The sequence below is a fragment of the Anarhichas minor genome, unplaced genomic scaffold (genome assembly GCF_050575085.1).
Source record: "Anarhichas minor isolate MPS153535 unplaced genomic scaffold, ASM5057508v1 ptg000043l, whole genome shotgun sequence".
NCBI lineage: Eukaryota > Metazoa > Chordata > Actinopteri > Perciformes > Anarhichadidae > Anarhichas > Anarhichas minor.
In genome coordinates this window covers 2,753,053-2,779,009 of record NW_027466489.1, presented here as the reverse complement: position 1 = coordinate 2,779,009, position 25,957 = coordinate 2,753,053, and the positions used below count along the sequence as shown (strand labels likewise).

At 41.8% G+C, this 25,957-nt stretch overlaps 2 protein-coding genes across 2 annotated transcripts; both read right to left on the bottom strand.

Annotated features, from left to right (window-relative positions):
• Positions 1–9,058: 9,058 nt before the first annotated feature.
• On the bottom strand, positions 9,059–14,696 carry tmem88bl (transmembrane protein 88b-like). Its single transcript, XM_076110509.1, has 2 exons — positions 14,403–14,696; positions 9,059–9,286 (listed from the first exon to the last, which is right to left on the bottom strand). The coding sequence occupies exons 1-2, from the start codon at positions 14,694–14,696 to the stop codon at positions 9,059–9,061; spliced, it is 522 nt and encodes a 173-aa protein (XP_075966624.1).
• A 4,706-nt stretch (positions 14,697–19,402) lies between these two features.
• Positions 19,403–25,154, bottom strand: nbl1 (NBL1, DAN family BMP antagonist). The gene is made up of 4 exons (XM_076110932.1): positions 24,886–25,154; positions 23,250–23,430; positions 21,904–22,015; positions 19,403–20,084 (listed from the first exon to the last, which is right to left on the bottom strand). The coding sequence occupies exons 2-4, from the start codon at positions 23,420–23,422 to the stop codon at positions 19,809–19,811; spliced, it is 561 nt and encodes a 186-aa protein (XP_075967047.1). The 5' UTR covers positions 23,423–23,430; positions 24,886–25,154; the 3' UTR covers positions 19,403–19,808.
• Between the last annotated feature and the right edge of the window lie 803 nt (positions 25,155–25,957).

Genomic DNA, 25,957 nt, shown 5'->3' with positions numbered 1-25,957 from the left:
ATAAGATTGCTAAGAGAACTGAACTAATCATGTGCAAAGGAGAAGATTATCCACAGTACACTGCTGTCACACCACAAGGCTGTTCAGTTTTTATCCCACCGATGGCACAGAGATAATGTGTGTGTTATGGCCCGAGTGACCCCATGAGGTGCACTCAAATCCCCTCCTGCTGCAGGTCTCCTGCAGGAGATGGAATTAGTGTTCATGAAAAGCCTTCGATGATTCCTCTTTTCATCCTGCAGCCAGATGGGGAATAAGCTGTAATGGAACGATCGCGGAACAATGGAAAATGGATTTTAATTTTCAGAAAATAGGAGAATGAGGGAGGACAGCAGTACTCGCTGAAGACCCACACTATTAAGCCGTGAACTGAAACGACAGTGATGAGAGAGAAGCTGGGGGAGAAGGAAAAGATAATATGTAATAGTGGGAGTTCTTCTCCCAGGAGGAGGGTACTGAGAGACGGAGCGTGGCTGACACGGGGGCTGAGATTTGGTTCAGAGGTAATGTGGGAAAAAAAGAGAGAGAAGTAAGTTTAAGTAAGTAAGTCTACAGTAGCTGTCTGGCAGGCATGGTATAATGATGATATAACGAAACAACTAAAAAGGGGGTTCAGACTTTGTTACACCATCCAGCAAGCACGTTGTTCGGAGCATCTTTAAGCCTCAAGAAGGGCCTGGTCACATGCTGCTTTTTTTAAAGCAGATATCTTTACTTTCTTCCGGAAATATAAAGAAGTTGAGTTTAGTGCAGGGCTACCCAAAGCTTTATGATCTGTCCCACGGACAATATTTTGTGAGGATATTCACATAATGACTCCAGCATTTAGTATGCCGCATCTTTTACTGCCTGGAAATTGTGAGCTGCGTCTGTCAGGCGCTGGGTGCACCCTCTTAAAGGACGTGGAAGTAGGTTGTGCCTGAAGCTGCTAAGCGACTGTAACTAACCGTATTATTGAGGCCATACATTGTCTATACTTACCAGAAATCCCGGGTTTGGAGCTAAACTTCTTCTAAACCTCATGGTGGCGCTGGGGGAAATCTCAGGGGATCACCAAAGTCTATAGGATTCATCGTCTGGGGAACATGACTGTGCAAAATGTCATGGCAATCCATCCAATAGTTGGTATTTCAGTCTGAAACACAGCGGTGGACTGACCAGCCAACAGACAAACATTGCCACCCTTAGAACCACACAGATGTTTAAAGGAAAGGAAGGAAACCAGAATAATTTGAGGTTAGTGAGTGAAAGAAACCAATCTGTACAACAATCAAGAAACAGTCAAAGTAGAGACGTTATTTTTCAGGAACAAAGGAGAAATATGGGAAACAACAAAACGGACAGAGAGGTATAGAAAGAGAGATTTTAGAAATGGTAGATGGGGTGGTAAATACTAGGAGAGCTGTAATTTTCTGTTGCAGGAATGAGAGCAAAGAAGCTGAGTGTGTGTGAGCGAGAGATGGGGATGAGAGCAATCTGGAAAATGGACGGAAAGAGCCTATCGGCTCATAGGACAGATTCATTTTCACACGAGTGCCTCAGAAAGTAGCAGGGAAAAAGACAAAGAGAGAGAGAAAGGGCAGATGAGGCAAAAATCATTACGATAGCAGGAAATCATAATGTTTCCTGCAATCATAATGTTAAATCTCCTTCCATTTTAAAAATCCATGTCCGTATGTATGAGCAGCAGACAAACAAGCATCACACCAACCAACGCTGGGAATGCTCTCTCGTGAGTGCATGTGATAGTGACACAAAATACACTGATTCTAAGCACTGAGCACGATTAGCCGTGATTACCTCTGTAACCTAAAAATGGATGATACGGCTCTGTCATTATAATCAGCAGGAAAACACCTTGTATTCTACAAACCCGCTGCTGAAAATCAGACACTCAGCCATGAACAGGAAGTCTGGAGAAGGTGTTAATGTCTTTGACACGCTGATCGGTTAACTTGTGAACCTATAACCTATATAAGAAAAATCTGATTCATCACTGAATACAAAAACAATAAATGTATAAGAGGCATATTCCAGAAGGAAAACATTTCATGACATGAGAAATTTCATTAAAAAACCAAAATGCCAAACTCACGGTGTTAAAAAAAATCCTACCCATGAGGACGTGGGGCAAAAAATGAGCTGTGGGCCTCTATTGAACCCCTCGTGTTCCTCAATTTAGTTTAGTAATAAGTTGATTGAATGTCAATTTATTGAAGAACATGCACCATGTATTCATATGTCAACTGTAAGATTAAAGGTATTAAACCACGGTTTTGACACACTGTCTGGATATAAAAATGGTATCAATCTTTTCATCTAATTCTCAATTAGAAAGCAAATAAGTGTATTCACTAAAACTATTCCTTTAAACGCCTAATTGTAGCCTATTTACCACAGGACAATAAAAACACTAACACCGACTTACGTCTGGCCTTTGTCTTCAGTGGAAAAGGTTACAATAAGCACTCATTTCCGGGACCAATGACTCGTGAGTGTTTGAGGGTATTTATAGGCTCCAATCAGCAGTGATGGAAACATGACAGCAAGATGGTCACGCTAGTTTTCTACCCTTAGCTGGTGCAATACTATATATGAGAAATATAATAGATACAACCAAAAGGGATTTGTACCTCTACCTACAATAAAATTATGCGCCGTAATTTGTAGGTGTCCAGCGAAATTATGTTTTATGTTATCCACGTAAACTTCAACGAAGAAGTAAAAAGACCAAGAAAGCACACACAGGACGGGTGGAAGTGAAGTTGGACATGTCCAACAAACAGCGATCGTTCAGCCAGGATCTGTTCCCCGTGTGAAACGAGAAGTCCACTTTGATGTTTGTGTCTCGTAACTTGTGTACTTCAGTGACGATACTTCCGTAGTTATTTTAACCCAAACGATGATCTTTTCCTGAACCTAACTAAGTATTTTTGTTGCCTAAACCTAACTGAGTAGCATTAGTTTCCTGTGAAGACAGAAATTTATTTTGAAAAGACCGTATGCATGTAACGAGCAGAAATTGATACATGTTGGTGGCTTTCATAGAAAAACACACGAAAAATTAGAGTAACTTTACGTAAGACATCATATGATACGCTGTATGAGGATACGTTAAATTCCTTTTCACGTTGTTCAGACCACATTTGCAGGTGGTCTAGGCCGCATATGGCCCAGGCAGCAACCTCCGGTTCTGTCGAGTGAGGCTAATGCAGAAGTGTCTTAAAACTTGCATTCTCTCTACTGACCAGCAGGGGGCGACTCCTCCGGTTGCAAAAAGATTGTATGGAAGTCTATGAGAAAATGACCCTTCTTCTCACTTGATTGATTACCTCAGTAAACATTGTAAACATGAGTTTATGGTCTCAATCTATAGTTTCAAGTCTTCTTCAATACAGCATGATGTTCATTCATGGTCCAGTTTAAAGTAAAATAGACCATAAAGCGGAGTATGCTTTAGGGCGGGCTTACTGTGATTGACAGGTCGCTGCCGCTACCAGATCCGTATCCGGCGCATTCCAAGTATGGTAACTTCCGTTTATCGGTTGCAAAAAACAACAACATTGCGACAGCTGTAATCCAATACGCCGAACTCGAGGCTTCATAACGGTACCCCACAAACCAATGGGTGACTGCGTCAACTTCATAACAACATACAGTCTATTGGCCACATTCTTTTAGTGTGTACGCAAATGTGTCCTGGGCCACTTTGAAGGATCGCCTACTCCAAAAAGTACGGACTCATTCGTTGATTTTGTCCATGATGTTTAAAAATGTAAAAAAAAAAAAAGCCCTTAGAGATTTATTGCGAATGTGAATAGATCCAGTCTGAATTGTTTTGATTTCTATAGTGGCGTGGCTTCTTTACGAGGTGGGGCTATAGCTCTATGTATTTTTGTATTTTTAAACATTAGTATTTTTCGTGTCACAGAAACCAGTGAGGGTACATCTTGTGTTTTTTGTATCATCATTAAATGTAACTGAATTCGCAAATATGTAGGATTTTACTGCGGCTATCTCCCGCCGGTTAAAAACAACGACGCATCTGGTGTCCGCAAATATAAATTATGTAGCCTACGTGATTATTTGCATATATAGCCGGGAAGTGAGATCTGATCACATGATCACTTGGGACGTATTCTAATGTCAGGTGTGAACTGACGGGCTTAGAGCTGCCCGCTTGTGATTGGATCACCCAAGACACATATTAATGCCAGGTCTGAACAGGGCCCTTGTTGTTTGACCTGCCAGAGACTTGGCTTCCTTCCGGATCACTGAGCACTGAGACCAGCCCCCTGCTTGGTGATCAGGTCGTTGATGGCAGCTGGCTGGTCAGTTAGGCTTTGATGCTGCCGTCTCCTCCAGAGCCCTGGAGGATTTCCATACCTTCTCCCTTCCAGTGGCTAATTGGATGAGTGTGTATAAATGAAGCCTATATGACAAAAAAGTGATTACGCCAATTTAAAGCACTTTACTTCTCCACGACCCAGCTCTGCCCTGGAAGTGTTGTCAACACTCGACAGCCTGCTGTAGGCGCTGCGCCTGGCTGCCTGTTGGTAATTATCCCTCTTTATTCCCGTGCTTCATCACCAGAAGTCGGCTGCCACAGGATGTTCCGAGAAACTGAGGAATCTGAATTTGTTTGCTCGCTGTGCCAGCACAACATCTGTGTGCTAACACGGTGGTTATTTGCTTAGCCACTCGTGCCCACAATAGAGGCACACAGTGGTACAGTTCCAGCACAAACATATTGGTATTATACTGCACACACAGTGGCAGCACAAAAACAAACATACATCCCACTGACACTGTCAGCACGCTATGAACAAGCACACCACTTATTAACATACATAATAAACACACATACCACAAACACCTGTTGCCATAGAGACAGAGTAAATTAAGTGTCAATTCTGCAGCCACTTGTAATATATTTTACCCTTCAGTGGCCCAGAAAAACAGGTTCTCAACGGCTCTGAACATGTTAAGGGCAAGGCGATGGATCATAGCTAACAGTGCTAACAACACTAACAGTGCAAATTACGCAAAAGTGCTGACAAGAGCTAACAGTGTTAAGGGCGGAGGTTGGGTGCTACGCTTCCCCGACTACACTGTTGGTCAGGACGGGTGCATCGTCTGCTGTAATTGCCATATGCGAGCAGTGTAGAGCGACGGCCATGAGCTAGCCAATGGGGCACGCTCACTTACATTAACATGCACTAAATGGGGCCGGCCCGGCTATGTCAACAAAACTCAGAGAAGCTCAGACACACACAGAGGGAGAGCGACTTCATTCTCTGCGCAGGTACACATTACTCCACTATATCTTAACATAACAAATAGTTGTTTGTTGCTATATTAATGCTCTGTTAAATACAGCTCCTTTACATTGAGGTAGTATTAAGATGGAAGGATAAGTGAGAGTAAGATTGCAGGACAAGGGGATGCAGAGGGAGGATGGTCACAAACAAACTCACTGCTGCAGCACACATCACCTCCGCTGACAGCTGACATCATCTTCATCTAATCCTGCTGCATATTTGGGATGAAACTAATGTTTGGTCTTTGTGCATTGGTTGATTAAACGTGATCAGTGTTTACATTTTTGTAATCCTGCAGATTAATTTGTTGACAGTGTAATTGTCGTCTTCCTTTGTTTGCTTTGGAATTAATTCAGAAACTCACTTTTCTTGTTGACATTTTCAGTAATCAAATGGTTTTCATAAAACGTTCCAAAAAGTGTTTTATCTGATACAAAGAGCACACTTACAGTGCAACCAGGATGTATTAGGACAGGGGTGTGTTTTTCATTGTTTTGGTACGTACGAGGTAATAGTAGTGACTTGCGGTTTTAGAGTAATATAGATTTTGGGAAGAGCATTTATTTGCTTACTTACCGAAAGTTAGAAGAGATGATACCACTCTCATGCCTGACTGGGGCAAAGTAAGGGATTTTGTAATCTGTAATTATAGTTTAAAAAAGGCATCAACACCAGCAACCCAGCACTCACTCTGCCACTTGAAATTGTTGGCTTTCAGAGCTCAGAGTCTGGTCCTTCCTCCCCCATAGCCTGCATCTATTCTACTTGCCAACCACTTAACAACATAGATCAATGCTGCAAGTGATTGACCCTTATTATAAGCCAATTTTCCTTTTGAACTAAAAAACAATCCAGTTTAGTCTCCTCTCTCTACCTCAGAGGAGCACACTAAAGCTCAGCCACATTTTCAGGCACTTTGCAGTTAACAGTATACACGCAGAACATTACTTCTAAGCTCAATGAAGCGTGTCACACAAGGAGGAGACGCAACAAAGTGATGCCGACCAGTAGCACTGCATGACCGAGCTGTCTACACACAATCAGCTGTACAAGAACTTTGCGTCAAAAGAATATAGTCCACATTTTAAAACCATTAATTAACCGATTGAATAATAAGGAAACGAGATTCTGACCAGGCATTTGACCAGCATTCTGCTTTTGTATATTTGTCAGGCAGGCAGATACACATGCTTTTGGTTAGCAGACATTGTGAAATTGCGAGGTAAACACAACCATCCTATTGTGGGCTGGTGTACTGAGAACAACCACACATCAACACTGCAGGTTCTCTGAACAAGAGAAGGATGCTGCATCTGTCAATATGGTGGTTTAATAGACGACATACATTATCAGGAAGGACTGGATGACCACTTCATCAGTGGCAACATTGGGTCAAGCTCTGTCAGAGACTTTTTCACGTTGTTTTATTTTGAAATGCCTGGTCATAATGCCCTTTAGTGCGTTTTTATGTTATGCATGTATGTTTGAGAGAGTAAATGTTAAGTCGTCACTCACTGGACTCGAATCAACAAACCTTTACAAACAGGTCACGACACACAAGAGACACTGAGAAAAAAACAGCCTCTTTTTATTGTTGTAAGGTGTGAACATAACAACCTGTTGTTGTTTTGTTGATAGCACTGAAATGAAAAGCTGAACAATATTTTTTTAAAAAGCCATAATCTTACCAAAACATTATTTAAGGTGTGATGTTTACCAGCATACAACTAGGCAAAAATAAAAAAGACCCTTTTCCTTCTTAGTTCTCTAGAAATACTAACAGGGCTTCATTACTGTTAACAAACAATTGACATACAATGTAGGATCAATAACAGGACTGACGTTAACAAACATTTTAAACAGACATTTCAGTATGATAACGTTGGCAGAGGAAAAGTAATAACTTCTCATCATGAAATACGACTCAAGGCTTTCATTTAAGAAATGAAACATCACATCTGAACACTTAATTACGGAGCAGTGACACGCAGATAAAAAGGATGTGTGTCACTGATGAATTTAAACGAATTTGAATTTAAATGAGCTCCCGGTCTGATGATTCAAATCTCACTTTAACAAATGGCTTCCACTGAACAGCCATTACTTTGTCGTACTGTCAACTTCTGTTGTTTTTATAATGAAGGTAATTTTTTATCATGGCACAATGGATCTGAAAAGAAAATTCTGTTTCATTTATTTCCCTCCCTCCCACAAGACATGGCTGCTAATGATGCTACATCAGATAAGAAACATTATTGTCCACTTAATTCACCTCACAGACGATATTAAAGTCCAGGTACATTATTCACCCTGTTGTGAGCGTTTGAAGGTGCCGGGGAATTGAGCCCAACATACTGGACCAACTCAAAACAACAAATCTAATGTTTGCAATTATGTTCTGACTTTTTGCTAGACTTCTAATGTACAACCACAAATAACTTCACAGCAATATATTTCTGAGAAAGTCCCACATGTAACCACGTCTAGTTAGCAAACAGGCAATACAAAATCACAACATTTTTGATTTTATACAGAAAATCGAATTGAACACTCCAATGATGAACCAGTTTGTGATGTGTTACTCTCTTGAAACTGATAACTTGTCAAAAGAAAATTACTGAATTATTTTGAGTGTTGCTTGCATTAAAGCCTTCATGATATTGCAATACTGATATGAAAATCCTACATTTATCCTTAATTTTACAAAAATGATTTGAGTAGAATTTTTTCTGTGATATGTTTTGTTCCTTTGGATCGAATGAGTGCAGAATATGTTTTGTTATCTTTGTATTTAATTACCTTAAATGCAGAAAGCACCTTTCAATAAGCAACCCAGTACAACAACATCACAGAACGTGATCAGACATTTTGGAAAATACACTGACTTTCTTTCTTTCCGAGGAACACAACGCTCATATCTGTCTGTTAAGTATAAGGGTTGAGCCAGGAGGTGATTAGCTTAGCTTAGCATAAAGACTGAAAACAGGGGGAAACAGCTAGCCGGGCTCTGTCTAAAGATAACAAAATCCACCTACCAGCACCTCTGCAGCTCATTAATTAACAAGTTACATCTTGTTTGTTTGTCTTGTTCAAAAACCCAGGTGTAACCACAATACATTGTGGTTGTACCCTAACAGCACTACCTGCCTGATATCAGACAGATTGGGGTTTGAAATTCCCTAACCAATCATCAAACCACGATGGTCAACGATCGGTTGCTTTTTGATCGAGTAACTGCTGTTTCATGTCACGATGCCGGACGAAGCAATCAACTGGCATGGGCAGATTCAACGGTCTGGACCTAGACAACTGACAACCTGGGGTCTTGTCTACACTTTGTGGTTGACAGGCAACCAGCGGAGACTGTTAAACTAACTGAAGTTACTCCAGAGCTATGCGCGATGTATTAAGAGCGCTATATTTGTCCCGGTGGCCACTCCTGGTATTGCAACAAAACAAATCCTTTTAGGCCCAAAAAGCTTTTTACACATAAACTAACTCTCGGCAAGAATGTGAAAAAGTGTATTTGCCAAAAGGCCAGACTCCATCTTTAAAACGTAGCGTCTAGGCTAGTTAAGCTAAGATCTCTCTGATTTTTGCATGGATTATATTGTGAGGTGTTTCTGTTATTTTGTCTACCAATTGTATCTCTCTGGTTGATTTTGAACAAATCCAACTTTCAGATCCCCCCCGACTGTTAGCATACCCGACCATCACCGCCCCGTGCTTCGTCTTGATCAGACCCAGGCGTGGACCCTGCCCGCCCAGTCCAGCAGCCGCCCTCGGTACCAGGCGCGTGTGATCGGCTGAATGAGCAGCAGGAGTCGAAACCGTCGGAGCAGCCCGCAGAAGATGGCGGCGGCTACCACCACGAGGGGCGACATCATCACGAAACCAAGAATGATGAGGGCGGAGCAGCTGTTATCGTCAAGGTAACGACAGATGGCAGAGGGGGCGTCGAGGACCTACGAGGACAAACACAGAGGGAGATCATAAAGTAGACAGGAGGGCTCAGGGGGACATGATCAACATTTTAGCATCACCAGGATCTCCTTCTCTACTGTCAAAAAGCAAATAGGTAGGATTTGATAATCGTGTATGTGCACGTGCATGTGCGTGTGTTTGCATATGCTCAGGGTGCAGAAGTGGGACAGTGTGCGTAGTAGGCTGTGACAGAGTTTCTCCCAGCCTCCCTCTACAGTTCAGATTAGGAGTGTCTCATAGCTGTGCGTAACCCTCCGAGCTGTCAATCACCTTGTGAGGGCGAGCGAGAGGAAGGATGGGCCCGAGAGAAAGAGATGGAAACTAAAGTAAGACGTAAAAAGGGCAGCTGCAGAAGTACACACTTGCATCCTTACAAGAACATTACACCAGAGTAATACACGCACACGACACATACATAAAGTACAAGTACATTATCTCAGACGCACTCAGCGAATTATTTGATTACGTCTGAAGCCCTTTTCTAAACGATCTCCTATTGTAAGCTTTTTCAAAAGGAGCTTCGCCCTCAACAAACGCCCCCTAGCAACAGCAGTGTTCAACACACACACACACACACACACACACACACACACACACACACACACACACACACACACACACACACACACACACACAGAGACACACATCTGTCAAGTGAACACTGTGCTTTCACTGCGTACATATTCCTCCTTGTCGTGCTGTCAGTGTGTCTGTGCACAGCTGGTGCTGGCACCAAATCAGACAGTCTTGTCTTCTCAGTGGGGCCCTCTCTCCGTGTTCAGTCTGTCGCCACTGACTGACATTGTCTGTAATTGTTTGCTCTGAACTGACATTTGCTCTGGCCTAATCTGATGGTAGTCTTGTTGCATGCACACGCTTTGCAAGTTCTTAATTTGTCCGCTCTGTCATACGTCTGTGCCTTCAGAAACTAAATCATTCAACAGGCAACCGCTGGACCGCAGGACCAACTGTGTCAAAGATCGTCTGTGATGTTGTGACCTGTCCAGCAAACCAAAGTCAGAGCTGTAGATCTTCTTGGCATGATGACTCACCATATTCTACTGATGATCTGTCTGATCTTCATGTGACTCACAAAAAAACAGCCTCACCCTTCTCCTCACCTCATTACAAGAAGCACTGACTCCAGCATTCAAGTTAATTTTTATTTTTTTGGAAGAGCTTGTTGATAATAAAAAAACAACACGTACAAACATGAAGAATAGGACTGAACACCTTTGTGCAGATGGTGCCAACATATTACTAGTGCAGCCAAAAAGACTTTCCTTCAGGCATTGATTGTATGTTTTTCTCTAAGACTCCAGGTCTTAATGAGAGTAAATGACATGGGATTACTTGCCTAAACTTCCAGTAAAGTCAAAGGACACAGACTGCAAATTCCTCCGTCATGTTGGCACAGAGCGCTATCCTTTTAAAGCTTTGCTAAATATTTTTCTAGCCACTTGGAGGCAGCAGAGACCAGCTGTAAACACAACGCTGAACATATCACATTTTAAGTTGTCGAACTTGTTAGCAAACAGTATCTTATTTACACAGCCTGCAGTTATGGAGCAACGTTATCATTCATTATCCACATGATGCGATATTCGCTCTGCTTTTAGCTCTGCTTTGCTCTCCATCACCTTCTGAGAAAAACATCTGTCTCTTTAGCTGATTAATGCTCCGTCATGTTCCCCAGCTAGTCGCTAACTAGCGAGAACTAACTAGGAGAAAAGGCAAACTCCCGGGGGACCTTCTTAACTTCCAAGCTCTTCTTTCCACTTTTTCCATCACTCTATCTACTGCTAAAGCTGCTTTCTTTCGCTCCAAAATCCTAACCTCTGCTTCCAATCCTAAAAAACTCTTCGAAACTTTCTCTTCACTCCTCCAACCCCCACCCCCTCCTCCTACGTCCTCCCTTCTCCCTGACGATTTCGCCAACTTCTTTGACAAGAAGGTAAACGATATCAGATCCTCCTTCTCTCAGCCCCCCTGTCCACCCTCTCCCTCTCTACCATCTCCAGCTCTTCCCCCACAGCTCTCCCTCCCCTCTCCATGCCCCATCTTACCCTATCTTGCTCCCCTCTCCCCTAACGAGGTCCTCAACCTTGTTACATCTAACCGCCCCACCACGTGCTCCCTTGACCCGATCCCCTCCCCTCTTCTTCAGTCTATTGCGACTGAACTCCTTCCTTTTCTCACCCACCTCATGAACACATCTCTTGTTTCAGGATACTTTCCCACGGCTCTCAAGACTGCTAGAGTCACCCCCCTTCTGAAGAAACCATCACTTGACCCCTCTGATGTCAAGAACTTCAGACCGGTGTCTCTTCTACCCTTTCTTTCCAAAACACTTGAACGTGCTGTCTTTACTCAACTATCCTCCTATCTCCACCAAAACAACCTCTTGGACCCTCACCAGTCCGGGTTCAAAGTGGGTCACTCGACTGAGACAGCCCTCCTTGCGGTGACGGAGTCGCTTCATGCAGCGAGATCTAACTCTCTCTCCTCTGTCCTGATTCTCCTGGACCTGTCTGCGGCGTTTGACACTGTTAACCACCAGATCCTCCTATCCACCCTCGAGGGGATGGGCGTTTCAGGCTCTGCACTCTCCCTGTTTGCATCCTACCTGACAGGTCGATCCTACCAGGTGTCATGGAGGGGCTCTGTGTCGGAACCACGCATACTGACTACGGGGGTTCCGCAAGGCTCAGTCCTGGGCCCCCTTCTCTTCTCGCTCTACACAACATCTCTGGGTTCTGTTATTCGCTCGCATGACTTCTCCTACCATTGTTATGCCGATGACACCCAGCTGGTCTTGTCATTTCCCCCCGGGGACACTCAAGTGGAGGCACGCATCGCTGCGTGTTTGGCTGACATCTCGAAGTGGATGACGACACACCACCTCAAGCTCAACCTGGACAAAACCGAGCTACTGTTCCTCCCGGGGAAGGGTTGCCCGCACCGAGACCTGTCCATCACCATTGATGATACCGTGGTGACGCCAACTCGGACTGCGAGAAACCTGGGTGTGACCCTGGATGACCAACTGTCGTTCTCAGCAAACATTGCATCGGTTACACGCTCCTGCAGATTCCTGCTCTACAACATCAGGAGGATTCGCCCCTTCCTCACTGATGAGACGGCGCAGGTGCTAATCCAGGCTCTTGTCATCTCCCGCCTGGACTACTGCAACTCACTACTTGCCGGAGCCCCGGCGCTGGCCATCAGACCTCTGGAGCTTGTCCAGAAAGCTGCAGCTCGCCTGGTGTTCAATCGCCCCAAGTTCTCCCACACAACTTGCCTTCTCCGTTCTCTACACTGGCTACCTGTAAGAGCCCGCATCCAGTTTAAGACTCTGGTGCTAGCCTACAGGGCAGTGAAAGGAACAGCTCCTTCCTATCTCCAGGCCATGGTCAAGCCCTACACCCCGGCCCGACCACTTCGCTCTGCTACCTCGGGGCGACTGGTTGCCCCGTCGCTCAGAGGTCCCTGCGGCCGATCGACCCGGTCGCGGCTGTTTTCTGTCCTGGCCCCACAGTGGTGGAATGAACTCCCCACTGACGTCAGGACGGCAGAGTCGCTGCCCATCTTTCGGCGCAGGCTGAAAACTCACCTCTTCAAGAAGGCCTACCCTTCCGCTTAGCACTTACCTAGCATCTACTGTATTCATACTAGCTTATTGCACTTATTGTTTTTATATTAGCTTGTGGCACTTATTGCATTCCTTTGTTTCTGCACTGTACGTTGGCTCTGGTTTATGCTCTTAGATGCTTGTTTGAGGTAGGGACATGCACTTATTACTTCTGGTGACTAGTTGTTCTCTCGAAAACCGATGTTGAATACACTTATTGTAAGTCGCTTTGGATAAAAGCGTCTGCTAAATGACTGTAATGTAACTGTGTCTGTCCGTCATTTGTTGCTGGGTACAAACAGTGGGTTTTGTTTTTTGCTTAATACAGCTGCTTGCTGATGCTGGAAACACTAAATTGGATTAGTCATGAGCTACATTTCCCGCAATATATTTGAATGATTGTTTAAAAAATAATGACTATAGCAGCTTTAATTATCCTCAAGATGTGCACCAAAGTTCCCACTTTCAGGAACTGCAAGAAAAATCCATGATGTCACAGAAATTTAAAACAATTTAAAGTTATGAGTTTTACAACTTGTCACCTGGATTCCCCAATTACAGATTATTTTCTTTTTTTTATAATTATTTTGTGCCTTTTTGCCTTTTTTTGGCAGATGAAATTTGAGATAGACATGAAACACGTGGAATAAGGAAAGGGGTGAAATGCAAGAGGTCACAACCTGGAATCTAATCAGGGATGTTGCAGTTAAAAGATATGTGTCTAGTTTCTTAGACCAATACCTGGACATTTACAAGGCTTTTAAGAACAATGCACGGTGATTAGTTGTTCCGGACTTGCCATGGACAACCAAATCTAAACTTGTGAGGATTAATGGTTAATACGCAGTGAAGTGTGGTGGAGAGAATCAATGCAGTAAATATCTGGCAAGAATTGTACAACTACAGGAAACCAAGTATTGTTGTTTTTCAAGATTATTAACATTGTTATGCCTTAAGTCTTACCTGCAGCAGTAGATAGATTCACACACTGTTTATACAGAAACAGTGATTCCAGTTTGTTCTGTTTACATACAAAATGTTTTAATATGTATTAATATGTATGATAGCAGATTGTTGACTCTGTAGTCTACTTGACAATCACATTTGCTGCAAAAAGAGTGGAAACTATCTGATTATAAAACAGACAACATTTTTAAAAAGTGTTTGTGAACATAATTTGTGGCGAAAAGGGGCACCACACAGATATCCCAAATTTGTATCCTATTATTTTGCATTGCGAAAGTATTGAGCCATTCCTGCCACTATAACAGAATGCCGTGCCTACTATTAATATGTGGACCTTGTATCCTCTGACTGATCATCCAGATGCAGGATTAGCTCAGAAGCAACTTTACAACTTGCATTTTGTAGCTCAAGTCACACTCAAGGGGTCTAGAATAACAGTAAACGTTTCCTCTCAGCTTGTACTTGCTGCAAAGAGAATAAACAACAGGGTAATATCTCACCCTGGAGTGGCACAGGAAACCGGCGTACAGCAGCAGCATTGCAGGCAGCAGCACCACAGAGAAGACCAGCGCCAGGAGCAAAGCACTGGCTAAGATGACACACAGGTCCCAGAGGAGGAGCGCTGCCCCGCAGGCCAGGCAGCCAAACCTGCCCCTGCGGCTGCCCCACGCACTGCCCCCACTGTGGGCCACAGGAGGGGGCAGAATCTTCACTTCCTCCCCGATCCAGAACTCCTCCTCTTTCTCCTCCTCGCCTGAACCGCCATCGTCCAAGTCCACGTCCATACCACACATCCTGAGCCAGAAGAGAGACAGACAAAGAGAGAGTGGACTCTGTTTAAAGCAGGCTGAGGGTGAATTGTTCTGATTCCGACTGCAGGGTGGTTACAGGCAGTTACTGATACATCACTTGCCTTATCAATGTTTAAATTTAATGAATGTAAAAGAGATCTAACATAAGAGATTATACTTGCAAAACATTACTGTACTCATTTAAATTGTTATATTATGAAAATCTATATTAAATGGGAAAAGAGGTCTTTAAACAGATTTGCAAGATAAATAAATCCATGTCTTGTCACTTTTTTCATGTTGAATCACACACAAAACACGTTAATTATTTAATATAAGCTAATCTAATTGTTGCATATACATGCTGAATTTAAAAACCTTGTAGACTGAGGCCTGTCCTCCCACCGCCCTCTTCTTTATTCAATCCAAGCAGCTAATAACTCATTATGTAAATTAAAATACTTTACACACACACACATACACACACACACACACACACACACACACACACACACACACACACACACACACACACTTTTATCTTATGTCTTCCCATCGCTCCTCCGGTCGATCTCATCGATCAGGGCTTTGTCACTAAATCCCGGCCTGTATGCCAATACGGTGCATTTTAAGATAATGCAGCCCTGAGCCCTGAGCCCTAACCCTGAACGACCTGCTGCTGAGCTGAAGACAACCAGGAGCATCACACCGGACGGGACAAATGTCCTGCTCCTCTCAGAGCAGTTTGAACACACCTTCATCATGCTGCTTCAGATGGTCCTTTACCTTGATGGATACATTACTGTAGCTATAGTTTCTGTTTGTATTTTAGTTTAGACTCGGTTACTCTGTGTAGTCTGTAAACTGTTAAACCCTGATGTCACAAGCATTAATGTATAGAGTCGCTACATGTATCCTATGATAAACAACACGTTATAAATTAATGAGAATATTGTTGCCTACCTCCAAGTACAGATCCCGGTAATCCCTCCGGTGTGTTTGTGTTTGAGTTCTTCTCCCGGTAATCCAGTCAGAGCTCCTAATTTTACCTCAAAATAAAATAAATACTTGTGTATATACTTGTATAAACAGCAGCGGAGGAGAGCGCCTGTGAGTTGAACCCTGTGCTGCTGTGGTGAATCTGTTTGAGGAGCCGCTGCGCGTCTGTGAGGGCGAGCGACTCCGGGCCGCGCGCACTATCGTTCAGCGCGCGCCCACGCGGTCTCGCAACAATATGAAATTGCAATATTTTAGTTTCGAACATTTCAACGCGACACTCGTGAACGCATCTCTATGGGTAGTGCCACACGAACGTGTGGAACGGACCCAAGAAACACAAAGGGCTGGGCTGCGGTTATAAAGGATAGTTCTACATCATTGCTGTACCTTTTCTGTCTACATAACCCTTAATAATGGGGATACACGTTTCAGATAACGGCTGTATTTAGGTCACTAATGGTTTTTAGTCACATGGATCACTAAGAGCAACTTTGAGGTTGCCAGGTTGTGGAAAATCTTCCATTATGATACATATTGAAATCAATTTATCAACTTATTAGCCTACTGTAGACTTGGTGGATTGTTGTAAAACCCTGAGGGGTTAATTACTAACACTTGTGCATTTAATATAAACTTGATGACTTATTAACAAAATAAGACATTTGTACTCATTTATGAATTACCAACACTTCTAAAAGCATTGTTATCAAATAGAAAGGATAAACACTAACCAAAGAAAGTGATTTTTACAACCTGGCAACCAAGTCGTTGTTCTTATTAATGGCTTATAACTGATATATATTATAACTATAAATGATACTATGCACTAAATTGTTGTAAAATGTCCTAAAAGACAAATCTGGACTACATTATGAGATCACAGTTGAACATTGTATTAAGTTATTCTTCAACAATAAGCCAATTCTATAGAGGCATTGTTGGTAGTATGTTGTGTTTGTCTGTTTAAACAATAATTAAAATAGGCCGTACTGAATTATTACAAAGGCTGCTTGGATCTGTTCATGTTGTTATCGGTCCAATAGAGTGACATAAGTGTATTCAAGTTTAGCATATAATCAGATAACATCTCAGTAAAATGACATCCGGGTATCATAGAGGTCACACATACTCTAAATAGTGACTCTGTCACAGATCAAAATAGGCTAAAATAAATCCCCCAAAACTGTATCAGAAAACATATATTATAAGATAAGAAATGAGGAGTTTGTAGCAGGTGAAAGATGATAAGCATCAAGGCCTGCAGTGTGCAAGAGAACAGAACAAGTACATGTTTTAAGCAGGAAAATAAGTAAGTCAAAGCTTGATAAACAAGTCAATACATCACAATAAGCTGAGATATGTTTAGAAATGTTCCTCTGACTTTTTCCCTCTGCAGTCTGCTTTTCACCAATCTTCAGTGCATCAGATGTGTGGCCAGGAGATAAGCAGTGATCGATTTGTTTTGCAGGACAGACAGACAGTCAACCTTTCGCTGTTCAAATTTAATTACAAGGAACGAGGGAAAAAAGACGAGATGATATGGGACGGAGCTGACGAGAACTGGATGGATAGATACTGTCTGGGGAAGTAGAGATATGAGGGAATGATTGATGAAGGAGAGGAGAGATGCTGTAGAGAGTCTGATGAAGGAGAGGAGAGATGCTGCAGAGAGTCTATGGGTGAGATGTTGTGGCTCAGTGTGTTTAGTGTCTGGCTCTATAGTGGGAAATGTAAGTAAAGAGGCTGACAGTAAATATAATCTGTCTAGACTCCAGCTGTAACATCTGCTGACATCTGCTGGACTCTCTGTGAACTTTTCAAACTAAACATTGCACAGATTTATTTAATCATTTGGCAACCACTTCAAACAATGTTCCTCCTGTAACGCTCTCCGTACGAGGTCACTCACCATTCATTTACTGAACAGCATCCTGCAGGTTGCCATGGTGATTCATCTACATTCACTACTTCAATTCATCATCTATCTGTCTATCTGTCTGTCTATCTATCTATCTATCTATCTATCTATCTATCTATCTATCTATCTATCTATCTGTCTATCTGTCCGTCCTTCCGTCTGTCTGTCTGTCTATCGATCTATCTATTATCATTACCTGTGCTATTTTCATGAACAACATAGAGTACTAATGTGATTAGATGAATGTTATTCCTGTATTGTTCGTGTTATTTATTATTTCTTGTTACCGTATTAAGTGGCATCAGTTCAGCATTCCACAATAAAGTACACTATTGAAGTCCAGATTGAAATACTACAAGTCTAAATTTATACGGGAAAAAATCTGTTACTAGAAACAACTTTGTAATTCAATACTAAATATAAGAGAAAAAAGATTTCCTTGGAAAAAATTCTCCTTTAAAACGTATTATTAGAAACTTAATTGTATGCTTGTCTGTAGACAAATTCAGTTCAGCTGACCTGCTGTTCACTGATTAAAATACTCTCTATTATCATTAGTGATTAACTAGTTAAATTTAGATTAAATGCACGAATTGAAAGTGTAGTTGAAAGTTGACCACTGTTTCTAGTTTCCTTAGAGTTTGTATTAAATTACATATATCTTTCCAGAAAACTTTAAGGAGGTTTTGGGAGGAATGAATCAGAAATGACAGACCTGTAACATAATTGTTTCTTCGTGTTATATATCGTTATCTTTACTTTATAACTAAAAAGAAAAAAATACGTTTTTATATTTATGCATTGATTCAATTCAATTCATGCCAATTATTATTCCATTTTGAACCTCGATTAAGAGAACTCTGTGGGGTACTTTTTCCATTGTGAATCAACATACTTCAAAGAATAGATTCACATTTGTTTCAAATGCCCATATGTACATTGACAGAGTTATTGGCTGCTGTTTCTCTCCATACTTACTGTGAAGAGATGCCTTAGTACCATGACTACAATGGACAGAGGGCACAAAGTCAACGGTTTGAGTTACATCAAGTGGATATCGTCCAAGGTCTTTTGAGAAAGAGATTCCCTCTTTGTGTTACTATCTTTCTGCAGCAGCTCGGCAAGTAGACGCTGTCTGTTGAAATACAAAGACTGTAACCTGATATTAGCTTTAGCCGGACTTTTAAAGGCATTTTTGCACAGCGTGAGGACAGTGGGTTTTCCCCCCATCTCTTACTTTGCAGACACGCTAAGAATAAATCAAAAAAACTCCTTTATGGGCATGTGAGCATTGCTTTAAGACAGACTTGAAAAAATGCCATCCTTTAAATTCTGCATTATTCTTAACATACAAAAATCATGAATAACATGGATAAACAAGGGAAAGTATGTGTAAAACTTTCTCTGTGGCTTTTCCATCACCGCATCTCATTAAACTGTCTGGCACACTGAGATCGTATTCAGGCCAATGAAGCAGGCAGGGTCTCTTCCCATCATGCACCTCTTCTGTGCTCCAGTAAGCGGAACCAACATCTATTAAATGTTTGTCCACGGCGGTGGTTTTGTTGATCAAAGAAAGTAACACCATGTGCCGTGGCCAAAAATTCAAACAACAGCCGCACGATGATAAAGAAAACTACTTCAGTTTCAGAGACAGTGAAAGAAAGATGTGGGTGTTTCTTTGGTTCAACACAAAAACACTTTCTCCAACTCCATTTCTTGTGATGCTCACTGTGACAGAAGAGGAGAGCATTAACTGGCACTATGAATAAAACAAATAAAACAAACGGGCAGTTATTACAACAATAGAATTTATTGCATTAAAGCGGATAAAAAAGTAATGAGACTACAGATTACAGATTAACAGACATGTCATGTCTGGATGCACACATTTGCATGTTTAGTCAGAAAAAAACAAAAAGAATGCATAGCCTGGTGTGTTTGTACGAGTTTATATACAATTAGAGTGTAATCTGATAGCATGACTTTGTGAGAGAGTGAGTGAGTGAGTGTGTGTGTGTGTGTGTGTGTGTGTGTGTGTGTGTGTGTGTGTGTGTGTGTGTGTGTGTGCCTTTAGAGAAACTTTTTGACTGAACTGAAGCCATATTTTCAAAGTGCCTTTACAATACTACAGATTGGTACAAAGGATGCAGTGTGGAGGAGAGAGGTCGTGAAAGATGAGCAACAAAAAGTCGTACCTATCCTCCATCAGATGTGTGTGGCAGTGTGTGATGGTCTGTGTGTGGGTGAGCATGCTTTTTAGAGTGTGTGTCTGAAGGGGGCAGAGGGTGAGACTGAGCACCGCTGCGGGTGTCAGACGGAGCGTCCAGGACGTTGTCGGCTGAATACAGCTGCATCACCGCCCCCTCCTGGCCACCTTCTTTACTGCAGGACTGGCAGCTACAGTGGAAGATTCTCTCAACCAGCTTATCCACGTGAGGAGACTCTTCACTGCCCGGGCACTCCAGAGTCACCTGTTCACACACACACACACACACACACACACATGCAATTAATTACATACAAATACATATATGCATAAAGAGAGAGAGAGAGAGTTGAGTGTTGTGTTTATTTATATCTAGAGGTACAAAGTCAATGGCTGCTGCATTTCTGCTGGTTTGTCAAACCCTACGTACTCTCAGCAACCTAACAAACAGGAACTGAACTTTATATTTGGCCTTGTTCTTAAATCTTCCACTTTATAACAAAGTGGTCTGAAATCCTCCACTTTTTTAATACACTGAACAGTAACAGATATGATAAAATAAGATAATCCTTCATTAGAAATCTATTATTATATTATAAATAAGTAATACAGGTGTTATAGATATATTTATAGTTTTTCTGTCTTTGACTATTGATTGAGGCTAGATAGATTGATACTCAGGTAGACAATGATGATCGATGGTCATCATTGTATTAAATTTGTATGCATTTCCTTCAGGATAAATTGAAGTACGTCACAATGCGAACAATACTTTCCTTCCTGCCCTACAAAATAAAATGTAGTTTTAAAACTAATTTAAAACAATAAAGGCAATTTAAAACAATAAAGGAATTATGTTGTTTAAAATTAAATAACAGAGTATTCTGAACAAAAACACATAAATTGAATTTGTAGCTATACGAGTTGAGGGTGTATGATGCTTTTGTTGTTATCATATGCATTTCTAATGTACTACTACTTTGTAAAGGCATAAAATGAGTAAGCAACACTGACACAAAACTACTGTGAACATTTAAGGTGAGGGAATTTTCTTGGGTTATTTTTCCATTTGTACTTCTTTTATTTATTCTTTCTTGGTGTACATATGTATGTACTTGTATTAATTGAGGTATTCTATTTTGTTATGTTCCTTCTAAGGAAATCTGATATTTACAGTATGTGCATACTGCTACTGTATATGTGAATGGATGATGTGTGTGTGTTTTTGGTTAAATTCTTACTCCTTAGTGCTGCGTTTTTTGCTTTGTTAAAGGGTTTTGTATTTTCATGCAAAGAAAATGATCGCGCCATGGAATAAATATAAAATGAACAGAAAATATACGAGCACCTTGTAAACCTCAATTTTGCACAAGCTCTTCTATCGCTCTCGAGACATCACGCAACTTCCTCTCACGGTTTCCATTATCCATTGAAAATGATAATTCAGCAGTTTTATCAAGATCTACCACCAAGTGCCAAACCAGCACGGAGCAGTCTCGTCTTTCATGAGAGCTGAATTTGTTTTGTCTCAAACTGAATTTAGTTTAAAGCCCTGCAACATCAATCATAACCACAGACAAAAACATCCATTTCCAGATAGTTGGAAGTAATCTGAGATTGTGAACACACTTTCTCTGGATTTTCTCAAGCAACAAAAATAGTATGAAAATGAATTAATCTATCAGGTAACAGCAGTGCACTCCAAGAGATACAATATTTTCCACTGAAACATGAGGCGACCCCACCTGAAGTCCCACCCGCCTAGCCTACCTGGCAGCTTTCCAAACTACACCTCGCTACAAAGCCTTTGTTGTCGAAAGACTGGATTCATTCTGGCTGACACGTAAAATGAACTTTTGAGGAATATAAGATACAGGATTAAGGGTCATATGTAACCCATAGAGGGAACTGCAGAAATTGTGGCACAAATTTATTAGAACTTCTCTATTTCTTCTTTTTCTTCTGCTTTGTGTTAGCCAGCGAACAGGGATTCTTTCATGTTAGAAACCTGTGGTTTTGTGTGCGAGTTTGAAAAGTCTGTGTCGGTCTGTGCTCGCTATGAGCTAATGTGCCATAAATCTTACCACTTCCCACTGTGTCTGGGCAGGCATGCAGGAGTCACAGTGCACCAGGGACTCGGTTGACTGTGGGAACGTGTTGGGGACGCTGTAACTGAAACACTGACCCAGACACGCTCTGTGAGGAGGACAGAGTGCATTAGTGCATGATTCATATGCAGCCAGAGCGTTCACGCCTGTGAAAGCAAGAGCTGTGGATGTCTGGTAGCCTCAGGCCAAACACAAAATCACAAAATGGAGACTTGTCATTCACAAATGTAAAGTGAATCACTGGGAAACTTCTCCTTATAAGACGAGAGTGTGTCCTTTCCCAAATAATATTTTGTTGAACATAAAAAGTAGTGTGCAAAACATGTACATGTCACTGTGGGGACTGCAGCTTAAGGAGGAATACGTATAAATATTTCCTGAGTCGTTGTTGCTAGAATAACTAAAGAACTGTTACGAGTAAATCAAAGGCGGTATAGAAATGACTTGGAAGGGTCACAATGTTACATTTGCATGTTTTGTCCACTGACTACAGATCAAGCACACAGAAAAAAAGGATAAGTCTAGTGGTATTCTATTTGTCAACAAATACCATTAAAAGAACAAAGCAACAGATTGATCCTTGTAACAAGTGTTTTCAGTGTCGCCATTGCATGACATAGCGTATTACTCCATTAAACAAAACCACATCACTGAGCCACATTGTTGCACTGGATGACATGTTCCGTCGTTAACATGAACATGAGCCTGCTGCACTAGAGCAACAAATCATTGGCTGAAAATAGTCCCTAAATAAATGCAGTACTTCTGTAATCCTGTTTTAGTAATGTTTGCTAAAAGGTACAGTGCTCAGCTGTTTTAGTTTAGTTCTTTTATTTAGCCTTTTTGTTTTTTACATGAAGGAACACATTCATGACCCGTTTCTTAGGATTCATGTCCTCAGTGGGAACCGATGGGCTTTGTTGGTTTTGGTCTTTTTCATTCGGATTTGTTGACAATAAGAAACATATTAATATCACCAGTGTTCGGCTTTAATATCAATGTTTGCAGTTTCCTAAACAATCTTAGATCATTTTTTTAGGTCGTTTTTCAACTGATTCACATTTATTTCAAGTACAGAAATCAACATGCAGAATTGAAACTTGCCCGACATAGTGAAGTGAAAGTCATTTGTTATTTCTTCATACTTCAAGTGGAATGGATGGATTACAGACTATGCAAGTTGATTTTAACTGAATTAATTTGAAACAAATAACTACTACCAGTAAGGCAGAAAAATACATTTCTGCATTAACCTGTTTTTTCAGCTGCAGAGAACTTGTCAGACAGACAAAGAGCGAGACAGAGAGGGCCTTCATCCTGACCTGTTTTGAATAGAGCGAGGCTGACAACCCGTGTGCCCGACTATCTGTGTGATGTTCTTGGCTTCGCACCAGGCGCTCTTGTCAGGGAACAGCGCCAGGCGGTTGATGTGTGCAGGCGGTGCCGCTGAATACAGTGCAAACAGTGCCCAACAAATCTGAATCCTCTGCCACATGACTGCACCTAAAGGGGCAGAAAACCACAGCATTTCACCGCTCTGTTGATCTTTTTCCACAAAAACACACACATTCAAAAGAGTATAGTCACGAACTCTCTTGATGTTTTTCTCTGATGTGCACTGGTCGGATGTTGCCTGGATTTACAGTTACTGTGAAATTATGACTCATCATGTTCTTCCAGATGTAAATTGGCAATTTGATTAGCAGCTTAAAACCCAGGGGGCTCTTTACTTCATATTTTCTGCAGTCGCGCGTTTGACTCATTTGAATGATTAAAAGAGACAACCTCCTAATTGCCTGAATCACCAGCTGCAGTGAGAAAAACACGCATACTGAGTTCATAGTGTCCAAGAAGAGACAATACAATGGGGGGAGACAGGCAAATGTCTGCTCCTACCACCTGACTCTAATGGTCTGTCGTCTGCTCTGTTTCACACTCTCCTTTAAAAATGCCTCAGCCAGTCACGTCATTTACAGCCCACAAAACCGTTTTCTCCTGCTGCTTATAAAAAAAGTGTTCGGTGGTCACCCACATAGACAGTTCAGCACTTCCATATGTCTCTGACACAAGACACCTTGTCTACAAGAATCAATAGAGCTCTCCTTATCTATTGTGTATAGATAATAAAGATAAAGGGCCATCTGGGGGGTGTTGTTCTGAGGGGGGAGGACTTTCTTTAAAATGTATAAATCTTATTTTACAGACTTCAGGCTACTTTCTTCAAACACAGCATGTTTACAGACTGAGCACCCTGACTGTATTATGTTATGCTAATCATAATCAGCTTTATTGGCCAGGTATGTGAAGGTTTACACATACCAGGAATCTAACACCGGTATTTGTGTTGCTCTCATTGTACATGGTCACAGAAATATAAAGAGTTAACACAAACATTTAACACAAACAGTAACGAAAGAGTTAGTATTATTGAGTTACTGTCTCTAATACAGTGTCGATTAAAAACTCGTTATTTTTTTTCGGACATTTTATACAGATGAAATGGTTAAATCTGAATTTGAATAGTGTGTTACCCACAATCTCTGGTACGGGAGCAGTTCCCAGTAACTTAACCTACGGTAACGTCAGTTATTCCGGTTGACACAGGTTAAAAAGATGAAGAAATCTTCCCTTCTGACTTTATTTGTAAGTATCGCACTCGGTCTAGGCTTATAGTTTAGGCAACGTGATTCCCCTGATTTTTCACCGGCAAGTTCATGTTTTTTCATCGAGTTACTTCGGAAGTTGGGAGAAGTTGCAACATTTTAAACAAGTGTCGCAGCTCACTAACGGATGGAAAGTAACGTTACACATAGAGAAGTACCGTAACGTGTTAGCAGCTCTCGGAGGCTGCCTACCGACAGTATCAAGTGAAAGCTACTAATAAACGACACTTTTTTAAACTATGAGTAATGGCGTAAAAGTCACTTTCTGACTAACGAACCCCGTGGAGACACTTACCAGCGCGAGGAGCCGCCTGTGGAGCACTGCGCAACGTCCCGCGGAGCTCAGCCCTCTCCTGCTAAAACCAGAGGATGCGGTTTGCAGTCGGATATCAGCGTCCGCCGATAATGTCAGGACAATGTGAGCACTTGGTCAGGAGGCGAGGAAATACGTCCGAGCCCAGTCTGTCATAAAGCAGTTACATCATCCGGAAAGAAAACAGAACCGTGCGTCTGACGGGGAAAGGATGGAGAGATGGGATTACTTATGCGCGCTATCTCATCACCGAGTCCATCGACTCACACCGGCCCTCCCCTTTGTTCTCTCTGCCCGTCCAATGTTTAATTCCCTCGTAACTCTGCCGAGAAACACTTTCCAAGTTGTTGTCTTTTGTTGTAAAACTCTGGAGCAGAGGTTAGGCGCGGTTGAGCCCCCAGACAGGGGTCCTGCTGTGCCGTTTCTGGAAGAAAACGGAGGAGGAGGAAGAGGAGGGGGACTGTTGGGAAGGTTTCAAATGTTTCCCAAAGTAGGAACGAGGCCAGATCGCAGATCAGATTCACAGGGAAAAAAATGCAAATGGAAACACAAATAGTGTCATGCGTTATCTTTGCAATCTGGCAATGTCTTACTCACACGTTTTTGGGGTATTAAAATTAAAACACTAAAACGGTGATAATGCAACACAACTGGAAAACAGATGATTCAACAGACCAATGCTTTGATCCATTTTTGTTTTACCTAGGAAGTCGAAATCATGTCAACATCACGTGCTCGTGACAACTTGATCTTTTAAGGCCTCAATAGGTTTGGAGCGAAACCACTGACAGACTCAAAGCAAATGCTGCAAGGCACTTCAAGGTCAAATTCTACGTACAAATGAATACACAAATAACAATAACGTATTGCATAGCATTCACAGGGGCCATATTTCTGCATATCCTTCTGACACCAGAAAGTCAGCTACATGTAGCTAATGATAATAACGTTTTCGATGCCAGACCTTTACTTGGAACTGAATATTTTTACAGAGTGTTATTGCAGATCTGTGTTCAGCAGCATCAGCTACAGCAGCTCCAGTCATGCAGCAGCA

What these genes read in the sequence shown, in the direction of transcription:
- tmem88bl (XM_076110509.1), bottom strand. Translation starts at nt 14,696, where the DNA reads ATGTGTGGTATGGACGTGGACTTGGACGATGGCGGTTCAGGCGAGGAG. An exon ending in GTTTCCTGTGCCACTCCAGG is followed by an intron (nt 9,287 to 14,402) that starts GTGAGATATTAC and finishes TTGTCCTCGTAG; the next exon opens with GTCCTCGACGCCCCCTCTGC.
- nbl1 (XM_076110932.1), bottom strand. Translation starts at nt 23,422, where the DNA reads ATGTGGCAGAGGATTCAGATTTGTTGGGCACTGTTTGCACTGTATTCA. An exon ending in CCTCGCTCTATTCAAAACAG is followed by an intron (nt 22,016 to 23,249) that starts GTCAGGATGAAG and finishes TCCTCCTCACAG; the next exon opens with AGCGTGTCTGGGTCAGTGTT. An exon ending in CCCAGACACAGTGGGAAGTG is followed by an intron (nt 20,085 to 21,903) that starts GTAAGATTTATG and finishes GTGTGTGAACAG; the next exon opens with GTGACTCTGGAGTGCCCGGG.